This window comes from Xiphophorus maculatus, chromosome 9, assembly GCF_002775205.1.
Source record: "Xiphophorus maculatus strain JP 163 A chromosome 9, X_maculatus-5.0-male, whole genome shotgun sequence".
NCBI lineage: Eukaryota > Metazoa > Chordata > Actinopteri > Cyprinodontiformes > Poeciliidae > Xiphophorus > Xiphophorus maculatus.
Window position 1 is genome coordinate 5873413 of NC_036451.1, and position 23696 is coordinate 5897108.

Here is a 23696-nt window from a genome sequence, read left to right on the forward strand (position 1 = left end):
GTAACTGTCCTCCCTGAATCCCAGATATGGTTTGTTGGACTTTTCAGTTCTTTGTATTTTATTTTATCTTATTCATTCTTATGTTGTATATTCTCCAAGTCAAAAAAATGAAGCAAATCACCACTTGGATTTTTTAAAATCAAAATCTAAGTAGATTACTGAAAATACAAAAATTGCCTTCATGTTTCACGCATTATTAAAACCTGGAAGGACAAAGGAGATAAAATGTGGCTGAAAAAAATTATTCTCACAAATTATCACTTAAACATGACATAAAATTGTAAACCCACAGCTGAACTCACAAATATGTTAATGACAGAAAGTGAAAGCATTTCAGGGCACTTGGACAAAACCGCTGTGTAGCTTTGAGAAAACCACTGAATTCATGTCTAAAGCCGACAAAAGTTATTTCACATCTTTATTGCTTCTTTTTTAGGTTTCTGCTTTGATAGTGAGCACATCAAGCTCTCAACGCAACCAAATGTATTACTGTTTATCCTTGCACAAAAGGCAATATATTATACTGTAATATATAATGCTCACGTTGTTTGTATTAAACTATGCCTGAGAAAATTATAAATATTGCATCACTCACTTTCTTCAAATTTGCAAAAATGAATCCAAATGGAAGCACAGCATGAATGAGATTCATGTTGACATGTCATGTGCCACATGTTTTTACTTATTTGTCATCAATAAATTTTTATTTTTATTGCTCGATTTTGTACGGATCTTGGTTGGTGTCATCTGGAAGAGTGAATGAAAAAGAAAACCAGTTATCACATTATAATTTGAAAATAGTCTTTGTTTTAGCTTGAGGTTTAAACATTTTACTGTGGAACTACAAAAGAAGGTCAAGTGTTCTGATAAGTCCAGATCGACTCGGTTCCAAAATGATGAACCGATCATAGTTGGGCCAAATGACGAGTGAAGACAAAGAGATCAATGAAGGCGACGTGAAACAATAAGATCTAGAAAAGAGGAAAATAAGTCAGAAACAGTGGTAAATATGCTGCATCCCTTAGTTGTTTTTGTAGTTTTCACTTTATATATAGTAAAAATGTTCTTGTCCTTCATAATGTTTATCTTAATTTGTACCTTTGTGGACATGTGGATAAACTTTCATTAAGGAAAATAATTATATATAAATTATTGTTTATAGGTAATTGGCAACATTTGGAGAAATAATCTTATGTTATATTTTACTGATGAAAGGCTCTTAGTTAATGTGTCATATGTAAAGTGTTAATTAATTAATGTTTATTTGTTAATTAATGTGCAACATATAAACTGTGACGCTCATCACATATTTTCATGGTCCTTTGGATTTAATTTTTAATATATTTTTGGTGTTGTGTATTTTGGGTTTCCATATTGAGATTGTAAATGTTCCTTGTTCTGTTTCTTTAAGTCTTTAAGTTTTGTTCCTCTAGCAGCAGACATTCATTCTGCTGCCTAAAGTGACCTTATGGGTGGAGCTGGTTCTCATGGTCACAGTCAGGTGATGAAAATCGCCTCATTTCCTCCCCACCTTCGCCCTGCTTGCTCTGTTTTTTGCTGCTTTTTTTGAGTCTCTTTTTGCACATTCTCAGAATCTACAAATTATGGATCTGGTCAACTGGTCTCTCAATGCAATTTATTAAATTTTCACAATGAGAAGACTGGGCAGAGGAGAGCCTACTTGTCCTGCGGGGACACACCCGGTGGGATACGGCCTGGATTTATTTGGTATATATGGACTGGGCCGACTGGTGAACTCTCAGACTGACATGCTGTGGGACAGAAGCGCAGGTTGGATGCGATTCTTTCGCCAGCTGTGGACCTAAAACCAAATTCAAATAAAATCGATGCTGATTCTTTTGACCTTCCCATTAATCAGATTGTATATTTATGTGCGATGTTTTGAGCTGTTTTGAGTAGAAATACTGTAAATCATTAACAATGTATTGATAAAATTAGTTTGATATTTGAAATTATTTACTTTTTCCTGTTTATTTTAAAATCGAGCATAATCCTTGGTTAGAATGGCTTAGTCAAAGTCTACCTCTGTACGTGCCAGGTTTAATTACAGCTGCACTTCAGTTATGTGCTGTACAGCTGTATCAATTTCTGAAAAAACATTTGGTTTCATTGAGTTTCAGAACTTCAGAACATTTTTAAGTTCATCTCTTCAGTCAGTCAGTCCACTATATGCATAAATTTGATTAAGCACATAAGAGAATCTACAGTCACACAAGTTATTAGCAAGAGCACAACCAGAAATTACTTGTGGTTTAAAAAAAGATTTCCTGTTATAAGCAGTACAACATAGCATTATACAGCTATAAGGCAGCTTTGCACGAGAAACTCGGCCTTCCTCATTTACTTGGTGAGAGTTGTTCCCTCTTGTGTCAGATGTATTTATTACAAGCAGCAAAGAGGATTTGGGAGATCTGAATAGTTTTATTATCCTGCTGTAGACTGGAGTCTTTGTTTTGAACAAAAGTAAATAAATATATTCAATTACACTTAATCAACAAGTTTATGAAGACATTTACAAAAAGTTTCATGCCACTTTCAGTTATTGTTATAAAAAAAAGAACACATGTTTTACCATTTACAAAGCCAGGCAGCTGAAGACATTTTAGGATTATTCTAATGATTTTGTTTTTAAGGAGTGATAGCTTCTTTTCTAATTATTTAATTATCCCCTCAGGTTTCACTACATGATATTTTATTTTATTTTCACAGAAAAATCTGTAAACAGGTGAATCAGCGGGAGCTGAACCAGAGACAGACAGAGGTCCACAGTACTTCTGCCTCAGAGTGACGATGATCACGACTCAAAACATAAAACTTTCTCTAAATATATCAGACTTTCATCTAAAATCTCATCATAAACAGGAGTTTATAAAATATATACAGAGATAAGTGTTCATGATCATTTTGAGAGGGAAGTTTGGGTTGGAAAATATGCTAAACTCACATTCATGTGTTTATTATTTATTTTTATCTTCAATCCAGAAGCACCTCCAGAGTGTGAGCACCAGCTAAAAACACTGGACATCTTACTTAAATATATATATGTCTTAGAAAAACCTCCCACTGTGTATCTTAGTAAATCAGAATTTGCATATTAATTTATGTTTCATTAATGTTGAGCAAATTAAAACAATAAATAAATTGCGATGTTTTTTGTTGTTCTTGTTGTTGTTTGCAGGTATTTTCGACTTGATCTGGTACTTGTGGCAAAACGTTTGGACACCTCTGTTACACTTTGACCTGGAGACTGACGTTAACTTGGATATTGTGGCTAATAAAAGTATTTAAACATAAACATCCTGTCTTCTTCTCTGATTAACGCTCCCTTCCCCAGCCTGTCAGTTTAGATGACAGGATCTCTGTCATGCACTTTAATGTAGCAGTCAATGAGAAAACTACAGTATTTTATGCTGTGAGTTCATTAATAATAATAATAATAATAATATGATGGGATTTTTACTCTGAGCAAACATAAACTGAGCAGTTAGCATTTATTTATATATTTATAAGAGGATTTGGGGGATTTTCTGAGGTCAACTCTTTGTCTCATTCATTTATGACATATTAAATGCGATGTGAACACAAAGTTGAGTTTTGACAGCTTACTTCTCTTTGCTCTAGAAAAATAACAATTTTTGTCTTGGAAAAGATTTTTCTTTTAATTTGACCATGACTGAAAACCTTTTAAATTAACTTGTAAGATGTAAAAAGGTTGAATTTCAAGACAAATTGCAGCTTGAAGACACAATTTAGGCAATTAAAAAATGTGACTCTTTCAGATCAGATTTACTGCATTTTTCTATAATCTAATGCAGACTTTCTGATACTGATACTGCAGGGTAAGTTACAAACCTACAAGCTCAAGAAAGTGAAATTAAAATTTTGGAAAATAACCAGAGAACCAGATCAACGGTTCTTTCATTACATCAGTTTTTTCTACAGAAATGAAAAGAGCTTTGTGTTCTGTGATACCAGATATCTATCTTTGTTCCTTCATCTTTCTGCTGTGTCTGAGAGCAGAAAGTAAATACTGTAAATCATAATCTATAGATTATAATCCCAGTTCAAAATCATCTCATTTTGACCTTTGACTTGTCAGAGTCTGCAGGTGTAAACCTCGCAGGGTGAACAGACAGAATGATTTATAAAACCAAGCGTAGCAGAGAAACTATTAGATCTTCCTTCTTCATCTGTTGATTTGTTATCTGATCTGATTAAAAGCTGCTTTTGTTTCCATCAACTTGATGTTTCTTGCAAAGAAAAGAACAAAAGAAATCTCTTCCTGTCAATGGGGGTGGAGGTCTCTTCTGCTGCATTAAGAATCTGCAGCTCCTCTTATTGTTGCATATGCAGCCTGTTTCTGGACATGGCTGATCTCGGTGCTCCCCGCCTCCTGCTGCTCTTCACCAACATTGTCTGTTTAGCCAAATGTAAGTATGATCCTTTTTCTCAAAGTCACTCAAAATTATTTACATCATTTAACAACTTAAATGTTAACTATAACTCAGCTCTGATGCGTAGCTGTATGATTAAAATGATAAGCTACAGACCATCATAACTAAAGAAATTTATTTTAAAACAAATAATTTTTGCAAAGGCTCCCATCTTATTAGAATACATGCAAAAATTACTTGAATATGAAATACATTTTCTTTTATCTAACATTTTTTTAATCTAAATACACCCATATTACCGCACATACTTAGCACAACAACGGTTAGTTTTCCTATAATGAACAGATACAAAATTGTAAAAACAAACAAAAATGTATGGTTTTGCTAAAAAGTTTTCACTTTTACTAATAATAGTAAGTTATTATTATTTATTTATTTCTGTTGAACTCAGTAAAATAAGAAATAAATAGATCAAAATAAGCAAAACAATCAATTAAGGTAGCATACAATTTAAAAATAGTATAGAAAATATTCTAAAATTCATTTTCTTCTTTTATTAAAAGATGTCCATTTTGAATCAAATTAGCTTTTTTAAAACTGTTAAAATGAAGTGTAAGCGCTTTTCTTAAATCCCTCTTAAATTCCTTTCTTAAATCTTAATCCTACGCTCTATTCTAGTAGGTTTTTATTTAACTTGTAGGTTAATTTTATATTGTTTTAATTGTCTGTGCATTTTAGTTAATGTTCTACTTATTGAACACCAGATCTCCTCAAAAACCGATTTTATCTCAAGAATATTCCTGGTAAAATAAAGATTAAATAAAATTCTACTTTTTTATTTTAAATAAGGATTAACATATTCAGATTCAGGCAAATAAAAATTAACTTAGTGTTGAGTTTAGATGATAAATGTTAGAGAAAAATAACCTGAGAACATCTGACAAGCAAGGTTATTTTGAAACATTTTATGCTGTTACATTTTTTTTCTCCTCTTCTCACAGCTGAGACAAGCGCCGCAGCTCCACAGTGTGAGTAAAACATTTTGAACTTTTAAACCAATTTTTGTTTTTGTTTCACTTTATTTTTTCTATTACTTTTGAAAATACATCTTATAGGCAGGAGACATTTTTGTATCTTCCTCTTTAAGCTAAAATGGATTAATTTTTAATTTGCTGAGCAGGTTCTTACAGTGTTAGAGCGATCCGGTTTGGATTCCAGTTTAAGATGACCAGTTTCCCCACTGGTCGCTACACGATAAGCGTTGGTGAGGAAGGAAGTCCAACAACTGACAAGATTGTCAACATTCCTTCCTCTAATAAAAACCCAACGCATGAAATCCAACGTCTGAAGCCCTGCACTGAATATGAGCATAAGGTCGCGCTGCTTGACAATAATGGTACAGAAATATTCTGCAGCGGCTCTGGAGGAAAAGCAAAAACACTCAGCATGAGTAAGTACAAAAACTTCCGCAGGTCCTATAGTATTACTTTACTTATTTGGCGTGCAACACTGAGAAACATTACTGACGTGCTTCAGATGAACAAGACATCACAAACAGCCCCTGCATCCCGGGATACGTCTGCTACCAAAGTGGCTGGAACATCAGCTCCTCGGTTTCTGCACCAAACCGAACTGAACAGTTCAGAGACGGGACGTTTGGTTTTAAACTGGCTGAAGACGACATCTGCTCAAACTTTACTGTCAGTTTTTACCAAGATAACTGCAGCAACTCCTCCTTTAACCTGACCCGATACATTCCTGCCGGTATGTACGAAAGACCAGACCAAGCTTTAGAATTAAGTAACTTCATTGTGATTTTTGTAGGAAGGAAAAAAAATCAAAAAATATTTTGTAACAATTATATTGTTATGCTGTATTTTTTTAAAGTCTGCAGTTGTAATAAAATAAAACACAGAAAATATACAGATATTCTTTAGGAAATGCATAAATTGTTGTAGATCCAAAACTTAAAAACTGTTTTGTATGATCTGTGTTTGGTCATGCAAATTACTCTGCGATCAACTGATAAAATAAATTTAAAACTTAGCCTGTTATCTGCAATAAAAACAATATTTGGGCTAATGTTATCTTGCTACATTTTGATCATTTTAATCAAATAAATAAAAAAGCAGATTTCAGTGTGCGAAGGTCGGTGGAAAGATGTGATTTTATTTATTTTGAAATTAAATAAAAAGCAAAATGCATTTCACTTAATTTCAAAGATGAATTCTTATAAATAGGCTCTAATTTAATTAAAAAACAGAATTCTCCATCTACACCAATCACCTCTGCTTTCGGTCCAAATTTGTATCAGGCAGTCGGGGCCGCACACAATCAATCCAGAGGCCACAAATGGCCCCCGGACTGCAGCTTGGAAACCCTTTCTAAAAACCAAAATGGTTGGATTAAAATTAGATTTGTTTCTTTTTCTAGATCACATAAATCCAAATGAGATGAATCAGACTAAACACAATCGCCTTCCTGCAGAGATAGAAACAAAACTGCCTCCAAACTGTAAGAATCTCAGCATTGAGTACACCTGCTCAGGTGAGTGAAACGACTAGAAGAGATGTGCTTAGAAACATAGAAATATATGCATATAGATGATTATATTGGCACTTGTATTCTCTGTGTAGCTCTTCTGAATGTCTCTAAATTTGGAGCAAAAGGCAAACATACTAATAACAGATACTAAATAAATTCTCTGTTTCCTCAGAAAGTGGAAAAGTCGGGGAATCCATTCAGCTCTCTAATCTGGAGCCGTTTACAGATTACAGCTGCACTGGTCTGATCAAGAACAACAATGTTTCCATCAACAAAATAACTCCAGCTGTCCAGCTCAACGTTACCTGTGGTGAGCTGCTGATTACTGTCTTTGAAATAACATAACTTTAATCCAAACATAGTTTTGGGTTGGAGAACAATAAAAAGGAGTTTTTGCTGTTTTCCAACAGATTTTACGATAACTCCCAGTAATATATATGAAAACGAAAGTTTAGCTGTGGGGTGGTGGGAAACAACCAGTGAGAAATGCGGAGCCGTTCTTCCTAATCTAGAGAAGCTTTCTTACAAATGCACCTTTCAGGAAATTGATGGAGGTGAGTAAAAATTTTCTTATAATAAAACCATTTTTACTGCTAACTCTTTGTTAGACGTTTGGAGGAACAAATAAAAATGTAGTCAATAGTTAATTTAGATCTTCCATTCTCTGTAAGACAAATCAATTGAGCCAACGTCAAATAACAATTTAGTTTTAATTTTCCATGGGACAAGTGTATGTACCCTAATATTTTTTTAAAATTTACTTTTATTTGGTCGACTAAAATGTCTTTATTCTGACCTGCTGTTCTCAACCAGATGCAAAGGTCCATGGCAAGACAGCGCGACAGCCTCGTGGAGGATTATGTAAAACTTATGAACTTAAAAGATACACCAAATATATTATTGAAGTCTACGTCGTCTATAACAACAAGAACGCTTCCCAAGGACTAAAACTCAGAGCACAAACAAATCCCGGAGGTAAAAGTGAAAAAAAAAAGTATTTATATCTTGATAAACAAATCTCAACTTCACTGAAGACATTAGATCATTAGATGAACATTTACCATGTGGATATCAAGATGTTTATGACTTTCTATAAAATCAGTAAAGTAGTTTTACTTTAATCAATGCTTAACAAAAAGTACATGACATTTTCTGTTGTCGATTCACTTCACTTAAGAAAACATTTTATGTAATTATGGATAAATTGTTTTTACAACTAAAACTTTATAGCAGAGTTTTCTTATTTCAGCTTATTTGGCTTAATAAAATAAAATAATGGATAATCCTACAGATATCCCCTTAAAGAAAATACAATTTATCTAATTGAATTACAAAAATCTAAACTTTGGATTTTCTGTTTATAGACTTCCAGTTTTTATGCCCCTTCTTCATTTCATTTCATTGTCACAATATATTTTTTCATAGATTTAATGTATTTAACTATTTATTTACTATATTTTGGTCCTGTGGTTATTCTCAGACATAGGGTAAACATTTAGGAATATACTGACAGACATGAAGATGTTTTATAATCAAAAGTGTCAAATTAATTATTAAAATTATTCTTGAGTTTTTTTTTTAAATGACAGAATATTTTTCTATGTTTTACCGATTTTAAAAATAAAAAGTAAATGCATCCATGATTTTAAAAAACTCTCTTTTTTATTTCTTGTATCAGTGCCAGATAAAGTTCAACAACTGAAAGTCCACCTCATAAAGCACAATGTGATCAGAGTAACTTGCTCCCCGCCAGTCGGTGGATTTAAAGGACCAAAGAAAATTTACATCGTTCGTCTCATTGGTGACAGAGAAGTAAAGAAAACTGCTGAGTGTCGTTTTGAAATCGGAGATCTGAGCTACCGCACATCCTACACAGTCCAGGTTTGTGTTCAGCTTTTTTATATTCTCTGGATAATTCAAATATTTTCTATTTAACCCTTGATGAGGAGCATTTCCCTCTTCGTAGGTGGTTGCCTTCAATGGGGTGTTTGAGAGTGAAGCTGAAACAGCAAACGTTTCCACTCGCTGTACGTGTTGCTCAATAACTACAACAAAGTGTGAAGAACTTCACACACCGATCAAAATGAAACACTGCGTACTGTAACTCATGTTTTATTTGTTTCATGCAGACAATGACAAAGCTCTTAGTGGCATTTTGATCTTCATCCTCATCATTCTCATCATCATACTTGTAGCGCTGCGTCTGGCAGTCTTCATCAAAAAGCGAAAGAAGTCAAAGAAGTAAGACTATTTACTTATGTTGATCTGACATTATAACACTGACTTTTATATATTAATCATTTATCAGAAAATAATCAAAACTGATTGGTTTTCTAAACAGTGTTACTAAAGAAGAAGTTGTGCTCACATCAAGAGCGAGTAAGTTTTCTCAATAAATCTCATAAAGATTTTATTTTAGAACAATGTGGTTGATTCAAGTTGTTACAACATTGTCCCAAGTTATTATGACTTGGGTCAATGTCATTTATATTTTATTTTATTACAAAATAAAATGAGACTTTTGATTTCAATAAATAGCTCTGTAAATTTTAATAATTTTCTGTTGTGATGGAGATACAGTACTTTCTAATTGACCAGATATTTAATTGTGAAAATCCTCTTTTACTGTAGTGTCAGATTTCCTGTTTGTTGTGCTTTATGTTAATAAATATCTTTCTAAATATTTATTAGAGGCTTACATATGAAGACACCGTGGCGCTGAAGACCAATTCATCATTTGCTGTCTGTGCTTGAATATCAAGAAATTCAAAACATCCACGCCAAAATTTCCCAGATTTTGATTTTAATGTTTGGTAATATATATATTCTTTGATTCAGATGTTTACAGCTGTCTATAGCTGCGGTTGTTACTAAATGCATCTATCTGCTGCTATAGATGCATATGTTGTTTATCGCTGTGGTTTCTCTGTTCTCTTTGTTTCTCTTTTTCTGCAGGTGTAGAATCAAATAAATAAAAGACGCATAAAAGATATTCTCCTTATCTAATGTATGTATATACATTTGACGTTTGTTTTCACATTTATAATATATGTGTGACTTTTGGAATATGTACAAATTTCGTTACTTCCTAAAAATGTCAAATAAAACAATGATCATTGTTCATTGATTTTCTTTGAATCATTTCCTTCCACTGTTTTAACCTGACGATATTCCACTTCAATCATAATGAGGAAATAAAAAGCAAAACAAAAAAAACTTTGGCACTAAAGTAAATTTTTTTGGTGGATCATATCTACTAATATTTTCCATAAAATTCACCTATTTGTGATTTTTTTAGGGCACATTTAAAATATTCTAAAGAAATTTAAAGGATAGACGGTAGCGGCTCTGTGGTGATCATTATTATTCCACCACATCTGGCCTTGTAAATGTTTTTCTTTATACACAACTTTATTTGGCTTTAATTAAATGTTTAACTCAGCAACACCTGCTTACCAGTAAATTTCACTAACTGATCATGATACCCACAGAACATGCCAGCAGGCTCCTCATCAGAAACTTCAGAAGACGACGTTACGAAAATATTTCCTGTATGAAACAGAACAGCAAGAAAAAAAAAAGTCTGCTTCCTGTTGTTAAGTGGTTGCATTTTGCATGCAACCTACATATCTTTAGACAAATAAACTTTACAATGAGGAGTTATTTAACTTCAGCATCCAATGAGGAGTTACTTGGCCTTTGTGCAGATACTTGGAGAAAACAAGATTTCATGTTGGACACAAACAGCCTGAAATTTTTGCCCGTCCCTCAGTGTTGCTGTCAGTCTCATAGCAACATCACTGAACATTTTATATCTAATCAGTTTTGGAGAAACATCCAGTTTTTGTATCAAATGTTCCAGAATAATTGTTTTGTTCCCTTCTTCTGACTGATACCTTTCTACAGTTAGATCTTTGCAGTACTTTTTAAACTTTACTGCCAGTGCTGGTTATGTCTAAAGGATGTAAATGAGGAAAGCTCTACCAAGAAGGTTCAATTTGATTTCTGGTTCATCAGATTCACTATATTTGATGGCAGGAATAAACTCAAGAAGACTGAATGCTGATTCAAAGATGCCTTAACAGCAGCTCTACTAGAATTGATGTACAACAGTTGTTTAAAACCATTTGGTAAATGATAAATGGTGCAGGAACTTGTTTAAATGAAAACATGATCAGAGTAAATATTTTAACAATACACCCACCTTTTTGAAATACACTGACAGTCTAACTCCTATATGTCACTTTGAGCACACTATGCACCTGCACAATCACAAAACACCAATAAAGGAATGAACATAAAACTACAGACATTTAAAACTACCTGTGGTTTCTTCAACAAATAGAGTAGAAATACAGCTTCCTGTTGATTCGGTGAGTGAAGAGTAGAGGCAGGTGTACAAGGCTTCATCTCAGTCCTTTAACAACAAAACAAATGCTAAATTCAAAAGGTAGACTGTTAACATAACCTTTTAGATGTGATTTACAAATATGTGACTTTATAATCTGAACTGCTGAGGTATAAGCTCAATATTGGCAAAACATAAAGAAAATGTCATAGATGTAGTTACTTATAAAGTTAGGAAACCTCTAAAGGTATAATATTCATAACAGTAACACATTTTAACACTGAATCAAATGTTATTTATTTATTCAAATGTTGCAGCAGTGTGGCATTCAAAAGACTGGAGTTGCTCACCTATTTTATCGTCTTTTGAAATGAGAGTCTGACATATCTACACCGAAGGGAAACAGGAAGTAGTGCTGATACATTTAAATGTTTCTAAACAATATGATGAACTTTAATAAAGTAACATAACTCTCCCCACAGAACAAATGAAAAGCTGGATTTGTAGAATCACGAAAAGAACTTGACAGTAACCCTGAATACCCATGAACTGTTTCTTAGAAAATGTTAAATTTTCTGTCTTTTAACATTATTTTATTGCCTTATTCGGCCACATTACTGATAATATAGCATCACAACAACAAAGAAAACAAGTCTCAGTCAGCTCAATGTCCACAAAAATGTTAAAGCTTTATTCATTTTTAATTTGCATACATTGCATTTGTGATATGTGAAGTTCATTTGTCATAAAATGCTGACAAAGCAACTAAAGCTACCAAGACAATAAATATCGCCAATGTTTTCATTTTTACTTTCTGGACTCTTCAAAAAAAACTTCAGTGGGCATGCAGGAGAAAATGGACGAAAGCTAAAAAGGCACAGTCAGGCAAGTTACAAATAAAAATACCAAGAATACCAAAATCCTTAAAGCAACTCAGAATTTCATCTTCTTTGGAAAAGTAAAAGAAAACTCCACCTTTGTAGGTAATGTCTGCACAGATCGAGCTCAATTTTCTATATATAATATGCTTCATATTTCAAAGTAAATGCACTTTATGTGAATTTACATACAGTAAAATGCTTTAATTAATTATGTATCCAGGAAATATCAAGGCCTGCCTCCTGAAGGCGCTGCAGAGTCAGCTTTAGTACTTTACTTTCTATGTTGATTTGCCAAATTAAAACAAAAAAACCCACCAAAACTAAAATTTCAAACATTAAAGCAACCAGTCCCAGACAAATACTAAAGAATACTGAAATATTTTGATGCCATCTGGATACTCATTTTTAGAGCATTATCAGGACTGTAGCTGAAGGGAAGAAATTGTTTTATAATAAAAGAGTCGTAGAAAAGAGCCTAAATCCAAAGGAATATATATACTTGCAAAACACAACTAGCAAACACTGTATTTGCTGTAAATCTCTGTATTTCTGTAACTATAAACACATCATTAACATATTTGTTAACCAACCTTTTTTTTCTTGCACATGTAAGTTTTGATTCTGTATATAACACATATGATGCATTGGATGTTAAGGAAACAGGGGTTTAACAGTGTTACTAGGGGGTTTATTACACACTAAAATAGTGTTATTAATCACTATACATTTACCTTCAGAACGGTTTCATTATTGAAATGTAAACCAGTTACAGTCAGTGCTAGCTTTTTATGAAACACTGGTGTAAACCATGAAACTGGAAAAAAAAAACACATACTAACCAGTAATCCATCCCAAGAACCCAGTTCGTCTTTGGTATGAAGAGTAAACATCCCATCATGGCTTTTTCCTTTAAACAGGGCTTTATATATGGTCAATAAAATCTACTTTCACATAGATTGATGATAATGTTTGAGATTTGTCTGATACTTTGACTGAGAACACAATTTAGGCACACTGTGGTGTCTTCCTAACACGGACGGCTTGACATGCTATATTTATAGCATAAGAGAGAAAAACGCTGCAATACTAACGAGGCTGCCTTGAACTTGACCACCTGTATGGAGGGTCAGATGTGTCTGCTGGACACTGAAATAAAGGAAGCTTTATTTCATGTTCTTAATGTTTTCTTTGTGACTTTTACAGACCCAGAACAACGTGACACTTTGTACCTCGCTGGAGCTGAGCTAAGAAGAAAACATGGTGTCACGGGAAGGGTAAACAGCAGATATAAAACTGCTTTTATTACAGCTTCAGCGACTATGGGGGCTGTCAAAAGAGACATTGTGAAGTTTTCAGACAACACAAAGGTGTCAAAATGACTAACATTCAAAGTGTTGTGGAGACATTTGCCCGTGTTCTCCCCCAAGCACGTCTCTAGTCTATCCTGTAAATGATTCTTCCTTTTCTAATACATTCATTTGACATAACCCTGCCAGCCTTGCTTTACCAGGGTAAAAAAGTGCAACACAACAACATATCAACCATCAATTGCTCTGCTTTGTTTCAGATTTGCTGCTGTCACTCAGTGAAAACAAATCTCCACCAGAATTTTAAGTTTCTCAGTTTTTTCCACCGTGCAGTAAAGCGTTGTCTGAATTTCTTTACACATTTAAAGCTAATACGGCTTTCTTTTTTTTGCCAAGTATCTATTTTCTAACCAAGTGTTGACCTTCTCCACTTAGCAAATTTTCAAAACAAAAAAAAAAAGATAAATATATTTTCCATAATTGTTTTTGTGAGCAGAAAGGGTTCGGTGCTAAGGCCTCATACGCTGCAAGAACAGAGACATGGTTTGGGAGTTCTTGTAGCTTTTTTTTTTTTGGACATGTGGCTCCGCAGTGACGCAACTACCGTGCAGAAAGAAAGAAGGTTCTGGGTTTGAATCCCCGTCTGCGGTCTTTATGCATCAATTTGTATGTTCCCCCCAGGAATGTCTGGCTTCTCTCAGGGTTTTCTGGGATCCTCTCACAGTCCAAAAACATCACTGTTAGGCTAATCGGTCTCTGTAAAGTGTCCCTAAGGATGAGAGTGTGTCCATGGTTGTTTGTCCGGTGTGTGTCTGTGTTGCCCTGCGATGGACTGGCGACCTTTCCAGGATGTAACCTCTGGAGATAGGCAGCGGACTCCCACCATTTTGGAAGGAAAGGTGTGTACAGACAACAGATAGATGTTTTTGACATCAGCTGGGCAGAACCTTTTACATGTTACTTGTTCTTGCAGAGAACATAATGACTTTTAGTTGGGCTTGTCCTAACTCTCATCTTTCTGGGCTTGTTTGTAATATTTATTGGGCCTTGCAAAAGTATTCATAAGCTTTGAACTTTGTACATTCTAGCATATTATAGACACAAACTTTAGTGCAGAGGTGTCCAAACTTTTCACTACGTGGGTCAAAAGGGTCAGCTTAACCGTAATTGAAGGCCACAAAATTTGTTTGCTCTTTTAGTTCAGGGTCTTTTTTTTGCAAAATGTGTCCTTATTACCTGTACTAATAAAACTAATGATTATTTCTACTATTTTTAGATTTATGTTGAGCACCACCACCACCAACAACAACATCATATGGGTTCTTTAATTCAGAAAGAATTACTTTATTTAGCTGAGTTTTGTACCTCAAGTAAAAGTCCCTGGATGTTTGCTGTCCAGTTTACTATAAAATTGAAATAAAAGAGAAAGACATGGTTGACAAAATTTTGTTATACTTTCCATTCAAAGAAAAACAATCAAATTCATCTGTATGTTTTTTAACGAAATCACATAATTGCAAACTTTACTATTTTGTCTGCACCAAAATCAAATTTGTGCCATTTTTGTTTTACAATTGAGGGCCACACAAAATCACTTTGTGCCACACTTTGGACACCCCTGCTTTAGTGCATCTCTTTGGGATGCACTACGCATACCTTATGCCTTAAGTAAAGCATAATTGTTAAATTAACTGTGCATCAGTTTCCTTCCACTTTTTATTATACACTAGTTGTGTTTCTTTGTCATATAAAGTTACAGCGAAATACTCTAAAGTTTGTGGTTGTAATATGACAAGTGGAAAGGAGTATGAGAACGTGTGCATGGCACAAATAATAATCTGGGAGCACTGATATGTACAGCCTGCATAGGAGAATATTATTTTTGTTTCACAATGCAATACTGTTCAAAACCTTGCAAACCACTGAAAACACATGAGAAGTTGTTGAAAGGGTCTGAAAAGTCACTATTTCTACCAACTAATGTCACTGACTGAGGTAAATGATAGTCACAGCTGCAGGATGGATGCCAGCAAACACAAGCTGAGACAATTTTTCAACCTCAACAAAAGAAAAGTTGAAATTCAAATCCTAAAATTGAAAATCTACCTACTGAGAGAAGAACATCTAGATCACTGACTCTGGTCTGTTTCATAAACTTTACCCTGGCGGTAAAAAATCTGCTTCATGTACCAGGTATCACCAGGAGCTAAGCTCTGGAGGAAGTTTTTTTTTTTTTTTTTGTAAAGGGCAAAAGTTGTGTTTGGAGTCCAACATAAAAGGCAGGAGTGGATGAGTGGAGGAGTTCTGCAGGGTGTAGTGTGCGACTCCAGGCTTAGCAGCCCTGTGTGACGCCCTGCATGTGTTTGGCGATGCCGTACACGTAAGCGATGTCCGGTCTCTTCTCCGGGTCGGGGTTGATGCACATATCTACCAGGTTCCTCAGCTGGTGAAAGGGCAGGGTGGGCAGGTAAAGAGAGAAATGATGAAACAGTTAATGATGCTTTACTACCAACATGTCAATTTTAAAAGGAAGAAACATCCTGCAGGTTGTTCCAACACAGCAGCAAAACCAGGAGGCAATGGTGATCTAATCAGGTTTTGGTCAGATGAATCCACTTTAACCCGAGCTCACACATGCACACCTCCCGGTGCCACTCCACCGACACCCAGGGACATCGGTTACACCCGAAGCAAAACGCAGCAGCTGATTGGAGCAGAGAGACAGGACTATTGCAGCTGGGACAGTCAATGCCATCATTAAAAAAACAACAAAAAAAGGTAATAAAAGATGCAATGGGGGAAAAAAACAACAACAAAAAAACACATCTATACAAGGTCGCTATGGTAACCGTCTGTCGACTTCCTGGCTGCTGTTGCGTGGCACCGGCTTTTCATCAACCGTTGCGTGTAGGGGTGCATGTGTGTGTGTGCGTGAAAAGGATGGTTAAAAAAAAAGTGAGAGGAAGATGCAAATTCAGACGGTCTGAGAATTAGTCGCATGGAGAGGAGACGGAGGGCGTGCAGAGAGGCAGATATGTAAAATATTCATGCGCTTCTTTGCATGGCGAGTGGGGTGGGGGGTGGGAGGAGTGTCAGGTGGAGAGTGGAGGGGTGGGAAAGCGAAGGAAGGTGGTGGTGGTGAAGGAGCGGGGAGCGGAGATGGTTAAATGACACAACAAAGATGAGCAGCTGACAGTTTGCTGCCGATCCTTCAGGAGCATTGTTTACATCCAGACAGGCGCTGCAGGCACCCCCCTCATCTCCATCTCTCCATCGCCCTGTCTCCCGCTCTATCATTCCCGCTCTCTTTCGCTTTGTCTTCCTTTCTCCAGGATGGGGGTGACATGTGGGGTAACGCTTAAGCTCAGCGTGGTGTGTGTGTGTGTGTATGTGTGTGCAGAGAGAGTTGCTGTTACAAATATACACTTGCACATTTTTTGGCAAGTTCAAAAACACACATGAAGATGCCACAAAGGCTCAAAATACCTCAGTAATAGCTCTTATTCCCCTAATGAAGTAATTACTGAGGCATAATAGAAGCTTATTCTCTTCAGGATTTATTATTAGACTACAGAAACGTGACTAACAATATTAAATACTTAAGTCTGACAGTAAACTTTAGTGAATCCATGAGGTTAAAATAATAATCAAGAACCATTCAGAGCATCTTGTTATTGGGCATCAACATTTAAATGGAAAACTGCATAAGGCAGGAGCTACTGGTCCTCAAAAGGGACATAAAGAACTGCTTTGCCCAACCTGCAGGACATTAACAGTCAGAGGCTAAAACAGCCCAGTCAGTCCCAGTACAACCTTCTCTTTACCACCATCAGATTTAGCCCAAAATAATTCATACTGATTCTGCAGGTTTCTTCTGACTGGAAGTGAGATTAATGTTTTGGAGAAGCTCAGAAAGAGTCCCAGCTAATTATGAAAAAGAATATAAAATCTCCATTTGCTGATTTGATTTGCTGAACTATTAATAGTTCACCAAATGTTCACTTTAAGTGTTTTTACTCTTAACACTTCAAAATGTGAAAGTACTATGTTTACATCCATGTAATTTGCAAATAATTCTAGAAAATAATTACTGCTCAGATCAAAAACTGGACATAAAACACCATCCTTAATACAGTACAACAGAAACATGGATTATAATTGGGAACAAAAAAGTCTTTTGTACTAAAATTTCAGCAATCAAGCAAATTTGATAACAAAAATCTGTAATGGATGTATGGTAAACACCTACCATACATCTGTGGATATGTCTCATCAGTGTTCTGAAGCATTTGTCTGAATACATTTAGAAGAAAAAGAACCTCCACCCACATGAAGACGACACGCAAACAAAAAGCCACGCAGATTCTCATGCTTGTCATCGGTAATCAGCAAAAGGGCAAAATGCAACCAGAAGTCTGACTATGTTACATTTTTATGCACGAGGAAGTCTTCACAGAAGTAAAGTAGATGATTAAACGATGATTTTTGGGAAACTCTAGCCCACTTAGTCTGACTCTCCTCGAAAGCATGTCCATATGTTTTTTATATGTGAATTTAATTCCCAAATGGATAAAATCACTGCCAGCCTTTTGATCAATTATACACCATTCACTGGGTCAGACAGATGGGTGGATTTTCAGAAAAGAAAAGTTACAAAAAGAAATGAAAAACAGGGCAGTAAAGTGTTTGTTATGCTTGTTTCAAGTACTAAGAAACCAATATTGTTGCGTCCTCTTGTAAAAATGCACAAGTCTACATATATTTAATGAAAAAGCAGAAAAAGGCAACAGATAACAGTAGAAGTACTTACCTCTTCTGAGTAGTGATCTGCGGGAAGAGGGGGGTAGTCACACTGTTCTATCTTCTTGCAAAGCGAGTAGAGGTTCATCTTATCCCCATAGAAAGGACTCTGTAAGGCTGCCATCTAAAGCATAGAGATGTAAAGAAATAGAGAGGAGACGTATAGAGAGAAAGGGGATAGAAACAAGAGGAGAGCTGGTGAGACTACAAAGACAAAAAGGAAGTAAAACACTCAATCAAACTCTCAACAGGTGGTACAGGCTGCACCGGGTGTTGGAATCAGTCTCTGCACAGTTAACTGCTCTCAAAGCATGAGGTTTAAAGGACCGTGGGAGTGTGAAAGACAACAAGTTGATCAGTCTAAAGTTTTTTTTGTGCATGGCAGTTCAGTGTACTGTCAATGTTTATGTGAATCAAAACAGAAAAATCTCTTAAAAATTGTTCCCAGCAGATGTTTTTTCTTCCCGCTTGCTGGTCTTTTCCTTGGCACTACATCACAAGGCTGTGAATGAACATGTGAGATGCAGCTTTAACTGTAGAGGGGAATGGACACAAGACCAAATATTATTTCATTTTTCAGGAGCAGCAAGAAATGTGCAACTTCTAGACAAGTGAATGTCAATATTCAGAGCAGACAAAACTAAGATGGACTGCAAAACAGAAATACATGGGAACAGGTCAAAAATCCTTTCCGCCTCTAAGAATACTCTCCCAACATGATATTTTCTCTTACAATTGGCTCACTGTTTAAAGCAGGGGTGGGCAACTCCAGGCCTAGGGGGCCGGTCTCCTGCAACTTTTAGATGCATCTGTACTTCAACACACCTGAGTCAAATAATGAGGTCCTTAGCAGGACTCTGGAGAACTTGACTGCACTTAGGAGGTGATTCAGCTATTGGATTCAAGTGTGTTGGACCAGGGAGACATCTAAGAGTTGCAGGACACCGGCCCTCGAGGACCAGGATTGCCCACCCCTGGTCTAAAGGCACTCCAATTAAAATTAAATTCTTATGTTAAAGTAGATTCTTAGAAGCTTTTCCAACCAGGAATGTGACATTGCTTAAATTTATTTTATCAGGTAATCTGATATATTCATGTTCGAATAATGTATGTACAGCATTACTGTGAAATTCATGTTCTGATTATTTCCACTGTGCTGACTTTATAACAGTTTAAATATACAGATTTTCAAAAGTGAGAATTTCAAAGAGGATGACTGTCAGTTTCACTTTCGGTTTTAAGAGTCCAGCATGCTGAGGTGAGCAAATCTTTAGTGCAGACCGCAGAGTACGCTGCGACAGTATTGGGAAATAGTGATGACATTACTTCTATGAAGCCTGTAATAATTTTTGTGACAGTGTACCACCTGCTGTACTGCAGTAATTTTCCTCTCAGTCAGTGGAAAATATGGTTACTACACACACGTATGCATGATCATTTTTGAAAATACAGTAATATAAAAATTTGGTCATACCGCCCTGCTCCATACCAATATTGTGTGTATTGCTGCCTTCCTTTTTGACCAGCATTAGGTTATTCTATCTGGTTTTCTGCTTGTCTTTTGTTTCTGCTTCTATCTAAAGCCTTACTGCTTTTCCAATTTTCAAGATCCAAATTTAGTTTAAAATTCCACTCTGAAAGCAATCTTGATGGTTGCTTCTGACCTTTGGATGGGCTCATTGTGAAAAACCAAACCTGCAAAGAGGAGCTATAAAAAGGAAAAAAAATTCAGAAGAAACTTCACAGGTTCATCAGCGGGCAGAGGGAGTTTTAACACAATATTTTCTCAACTATTTTTCAGCTGTCCGTGTATTGTTTTGGAGACAAAAGTATGTGTTTGACAGGTTGCTAATTTGGAGTGTGAAAGCTGACAAAGAGGAAATTTTCACATGTGAATCAAAAAGGAGTACTTCCATACAGAATACATTAGCTCAGTGAAGGTGCTATATTATAAAATGCTTGGCACCATGGAGAGAAAATATTTGTGTGAGTTGGACCAATGAAGAAAAGTGGCTGCAGGATAAATGACAAAAAAAATTTCGGAAGAAATTTAGCCGGGGCCTGCCAAGGCGCGCCCGTCGGGCATGGGCCCGGCGTCGTCGCGCCACAAATCGGCGTCGACGCCAAAGGACGCCGCGACGTGATCAGTGGCACGCGGAGAACCGCAAGAACGTTAAGCGAGGCGGACGTGCACCGTTCGGTACGATTTAAAATGTTGTCAAGGCTTTTATTTTGGAAGTTTTGTTAACCTTCATTTCAAAGGGCCAAACTAATCCCATGCGTAATAGTCCTTGGGTTAAAATAGTTATATAATGCTCAAAACACAAGTAGCTGATGTAAAAATATTCAAGGCTTTTATTTTGAAATTTTCAGTATGCTTCATTTCAAAGGGCCAAACTAATACCACGTGTAACAGTGCTTTGGATGAAAAAGTCAAATAAAGCCAAAAAGAGCAATTACGTCATGTAAAATTATTCAAGGCTTTTATTTTGAAATTTTCAGAATGCTTCATTTCAAAGGGCCAAACTAATACCACGTGTAACAGTGCTTTGGATGAAAAAGTCAAATAAAGCCAAAAAGAGCAATTACCTGATGTAAAAATATTCAAGGCTTTTATTTTGAAATTATTATTATGCTCCATTTTAAAGTTCCAAACTAATCCCATGTGTAACAGTGCTTTGGATGAAAAAGTCATATAAAGCCAAAAACAGCAATTACCTGATGTAAAAATATTCAAGGCTTTTATTTTGAAATTTTCAGTATGCTTCATTTCAAAGTTCCAAAGTAATCCCATGTGTAACAGTGCTTTGGATGAAAACGTCAAATAAAGCCAAAAACAGCAATTACCTGATGTAAAAATATTCAAGGCTTTTATTTTGAAATTATTATTATGCTCCATTTTAAAGTTCCGAACTAATCCCATGTGTAACATTGCTTTGGATGAAAAAGTCATATACGGCCAAAAAGAGCAATTACTTCATGTAAAATATTCAAGGCTTTTATTTTGAAATTTTCAGTATGCTTCATTTTAAAGTTCTGAACTAATACCACGTGTAAGAGTGCTTTGGATGAAAAAGTCAAATAAAGCCAAAAAGAGCAATTACGTCATGTAAAAATATTCAAGGCTTTTATTTTGAAACTTTTGTTAAGCTTCATTTCAAAGGGCCAAACTAATACCACGTGTAACAGTGCTTTGGATGAAAAAGTCAAATAAAGCCAAAAAGAGCAATTACATGATGTAAAAATATTCAAGGCTTTAATTTTGAAATTTTTGTTAATATTCATTTCAAAGGGCCAAACTAATACCATGTGTAACAGTGCTTTGGATGAAAAAGTCAAATAAAGCCAAAAAGAGCAATTACGTCATGTAAAAATATTCAAGGCTTTTATTTTGAAATTTGCAGGATGCTTCATTTCAAAGGGCCAAACTAATCCCATGCGTAATAGTCCTTCGGTTAAAATAGTTATATAATGCTCAAAACACAAGTAGCTGATGTAAAAATATTCAAGGCTTTTATTTTGAAATTTTTGTTAAGCTTCATTTTAAAGGGCCAAACTAATACCATGTGTAACAGTGCTTTGGATGAAAAAGTCAAATAAAGCCAAAAAAGAGCAATTACGTCATGTAAAAATATTCAGGGCTTTTATTGTGAAATTTTCAATATGCTTAATTTTAAAGTGTAAAACTAATCCCATGTGTAACAGTTACTGAGTTAAATCAGTTATATACAGCCCAAAGCAGCAAGTAGTTGTAAAGGCCAGTTCTCAGTCCTGATCTGTTTCAACTGAGGATAGATAGAACTACAACGATGCGTATTCGTAGTCCTAACCAGCAGCCAATAGCCTCTTGAGTTCCGTTGCTATGGCAAATAATGGTCTCAGCAGGTGTGAGCTCTGAGCTGTGAGCTCTCAAACACACAAGTGTGTTTGAGCAAACACACTTTACTGAAAAAAAGCATTGGAAACAAATCCTTCTTGTTCGGGAACCGTAATACATATTCGAAAAGCGTTTTAAGCGTATGACAGTTCAATGTGTCTTCTGCGATAGTCCCGAGATTCATATCTGTACCTCACTCAGAGCATTTACAGTGATGAGAGAAAGAAATGTTGTGCCCAGATATGAACCGAGGTCGGCTGTCACTCTAATATGAGCAAAAATGAGAAACTTTGGGTCGCTTAGAGGCAAATTGTGGACAAACCATAACTGGTATCGACGAGCCGTCTTCACTTTCGAAGAGATCACAGACGTATCTACAAAATGAAATTTGAATGGCATTTCTAGGTGAATTTGTGACGACACAGCAAATCCTCAAAAATAGGGTATTTCTAGGATTTTTCCCATTGAGTTATAATGGGGTTTTTTTCGTAGTTTTTTGCGAATTATGTCGCCATGTTAATCCCGAATCCCACCAAAAGTAATAGCTGGAATGGCGTGAATTTTCTGCACGTTTTGATACCTCTTTTGTAGGTGTGCACGCAGCGGTATGAGCCGCATTAACGGTTACGGATGAAAAATAAAGAATAACTAGAAAAACAAAATTTCTGAAGAAATTTAGCCGGGGCCTGCCAAGGCGCGCCCGTCGGGCTTGGGCCCGGCGTCGTCACGCCACAAATCGGCGTCGACGCCAAAGAACGCCGCAACGTAACCAGTGGCACGCGGAGAACCGCAAGAACGTTAAGCGAGGCGGACGTGCACCATTCGGTACGATTTAAAATGTTGTCAAGGCTTTTATTTTGGAAGTTTTGTTAAACTTCATTTCAAAGGGCCAAACTAATCCCATGCGTAATAGTCCTTGGGTTAAAATAGTTATATAATGCTCAAAACACAAGTAGCTGACGTAAAAATATTCAAGGCTTTTATTTTGAAATTTTCAGTATGCTCCATTTTAAAGTTCCGAACTAATCCCATGTGTAACAGTGCTTTGGATGAAAAAGTCATATACGGCCAAAAAAAGCAATTACGTCATGTAAAATATTCAAGGCTTTTATTTTGAAATTTTCAGTATGCTTAATTTTAAAGTTCCAAACTAATCCCATGTGTAACAGTGCTTTGGATGGAAAAGTAAAATAAAGCCAAAAAGAGCAATTACGTCATGTAAAAATATTCAAGGCTTTTATTTTAAAATTTTCAGTATGCTTCATTTCAAAGGGCCAAACTAATCCCATGTGTAACAGTGCTTTGGATGAAAAAGTCACATAAAGCCACAAACAGCAATTACGTCATGTAAAAATATTCAAGGCTTTTATTTTAAAATTTTCAGTATGCTTCATTTCAAAGGGCCAAACTAATCCCATGTGTAACAGTGCTTTGGATGAAAAAGTCAAATAAAGCCAAAAAGAGCAATTACATGATGTAAAAATATTCAAGGCTTTTATTTTGAAATTTTCAGTATGTTTCATT

At 35.6% G+C, this 23696-nt stretch overlaps 2 protein-coding genes across 2 annotated transcripts in view; one reads left to right on the forward strand and one right to left on the reverse strand.

The window, feature by feature from the left end:
• The first annotated feature begins 4387 nt into the window (after positions 1-4387).
• LOC111609768 (receptor-type tyrosine-protein phosphatase C-like) lies at positions 4388-9942 on the forward strand. The gene is made up of 13 exons (XM_023340121.1): positions 4388-4451; positions 5417-5443; positions 5596-5865; positions 5952-6179; positions 6849-6962; positions 7132-7269; positions 7370-7513; positions 7773-7934; positions 8638-8840; positions 8926-8986; positions 9089-9200; positions 9301-9338; positions 9651-9942. The coding sequence occupies exons 1-13, from the start codon at positions 4388-4390 to the stop codon at positions 9662-9664; spliced, it is 1575 nt and encodes a 524-aa protein (XP_023195889.1). The 3' UTR covers positions 9665-9942.
• Positions 9943-11971: 2029 nt separating this feature from the next.
• nek7 (NIMA related kinase 7) overlaps positions 11972-23696 on the reverse strand; it is an 84872-nt gene continuing 73147 nt past the window's right edge. The window contains exons 9-10 of the mRNA XM_023339830.1: positions 18306-18419; positions 11972-15938 (exon numbers count right to left, since the gene is read on the reverse strand). Coding sequence (XP_023195598.1) covers positions 15828-15938; positions 18306-18419 — 225 coding nt within the window. The 3' untranslated portion in view covers positions 11972-15827. The remainder of the gene's footprint in view (positions 15939-18305; positions 18420-23696) is intronic.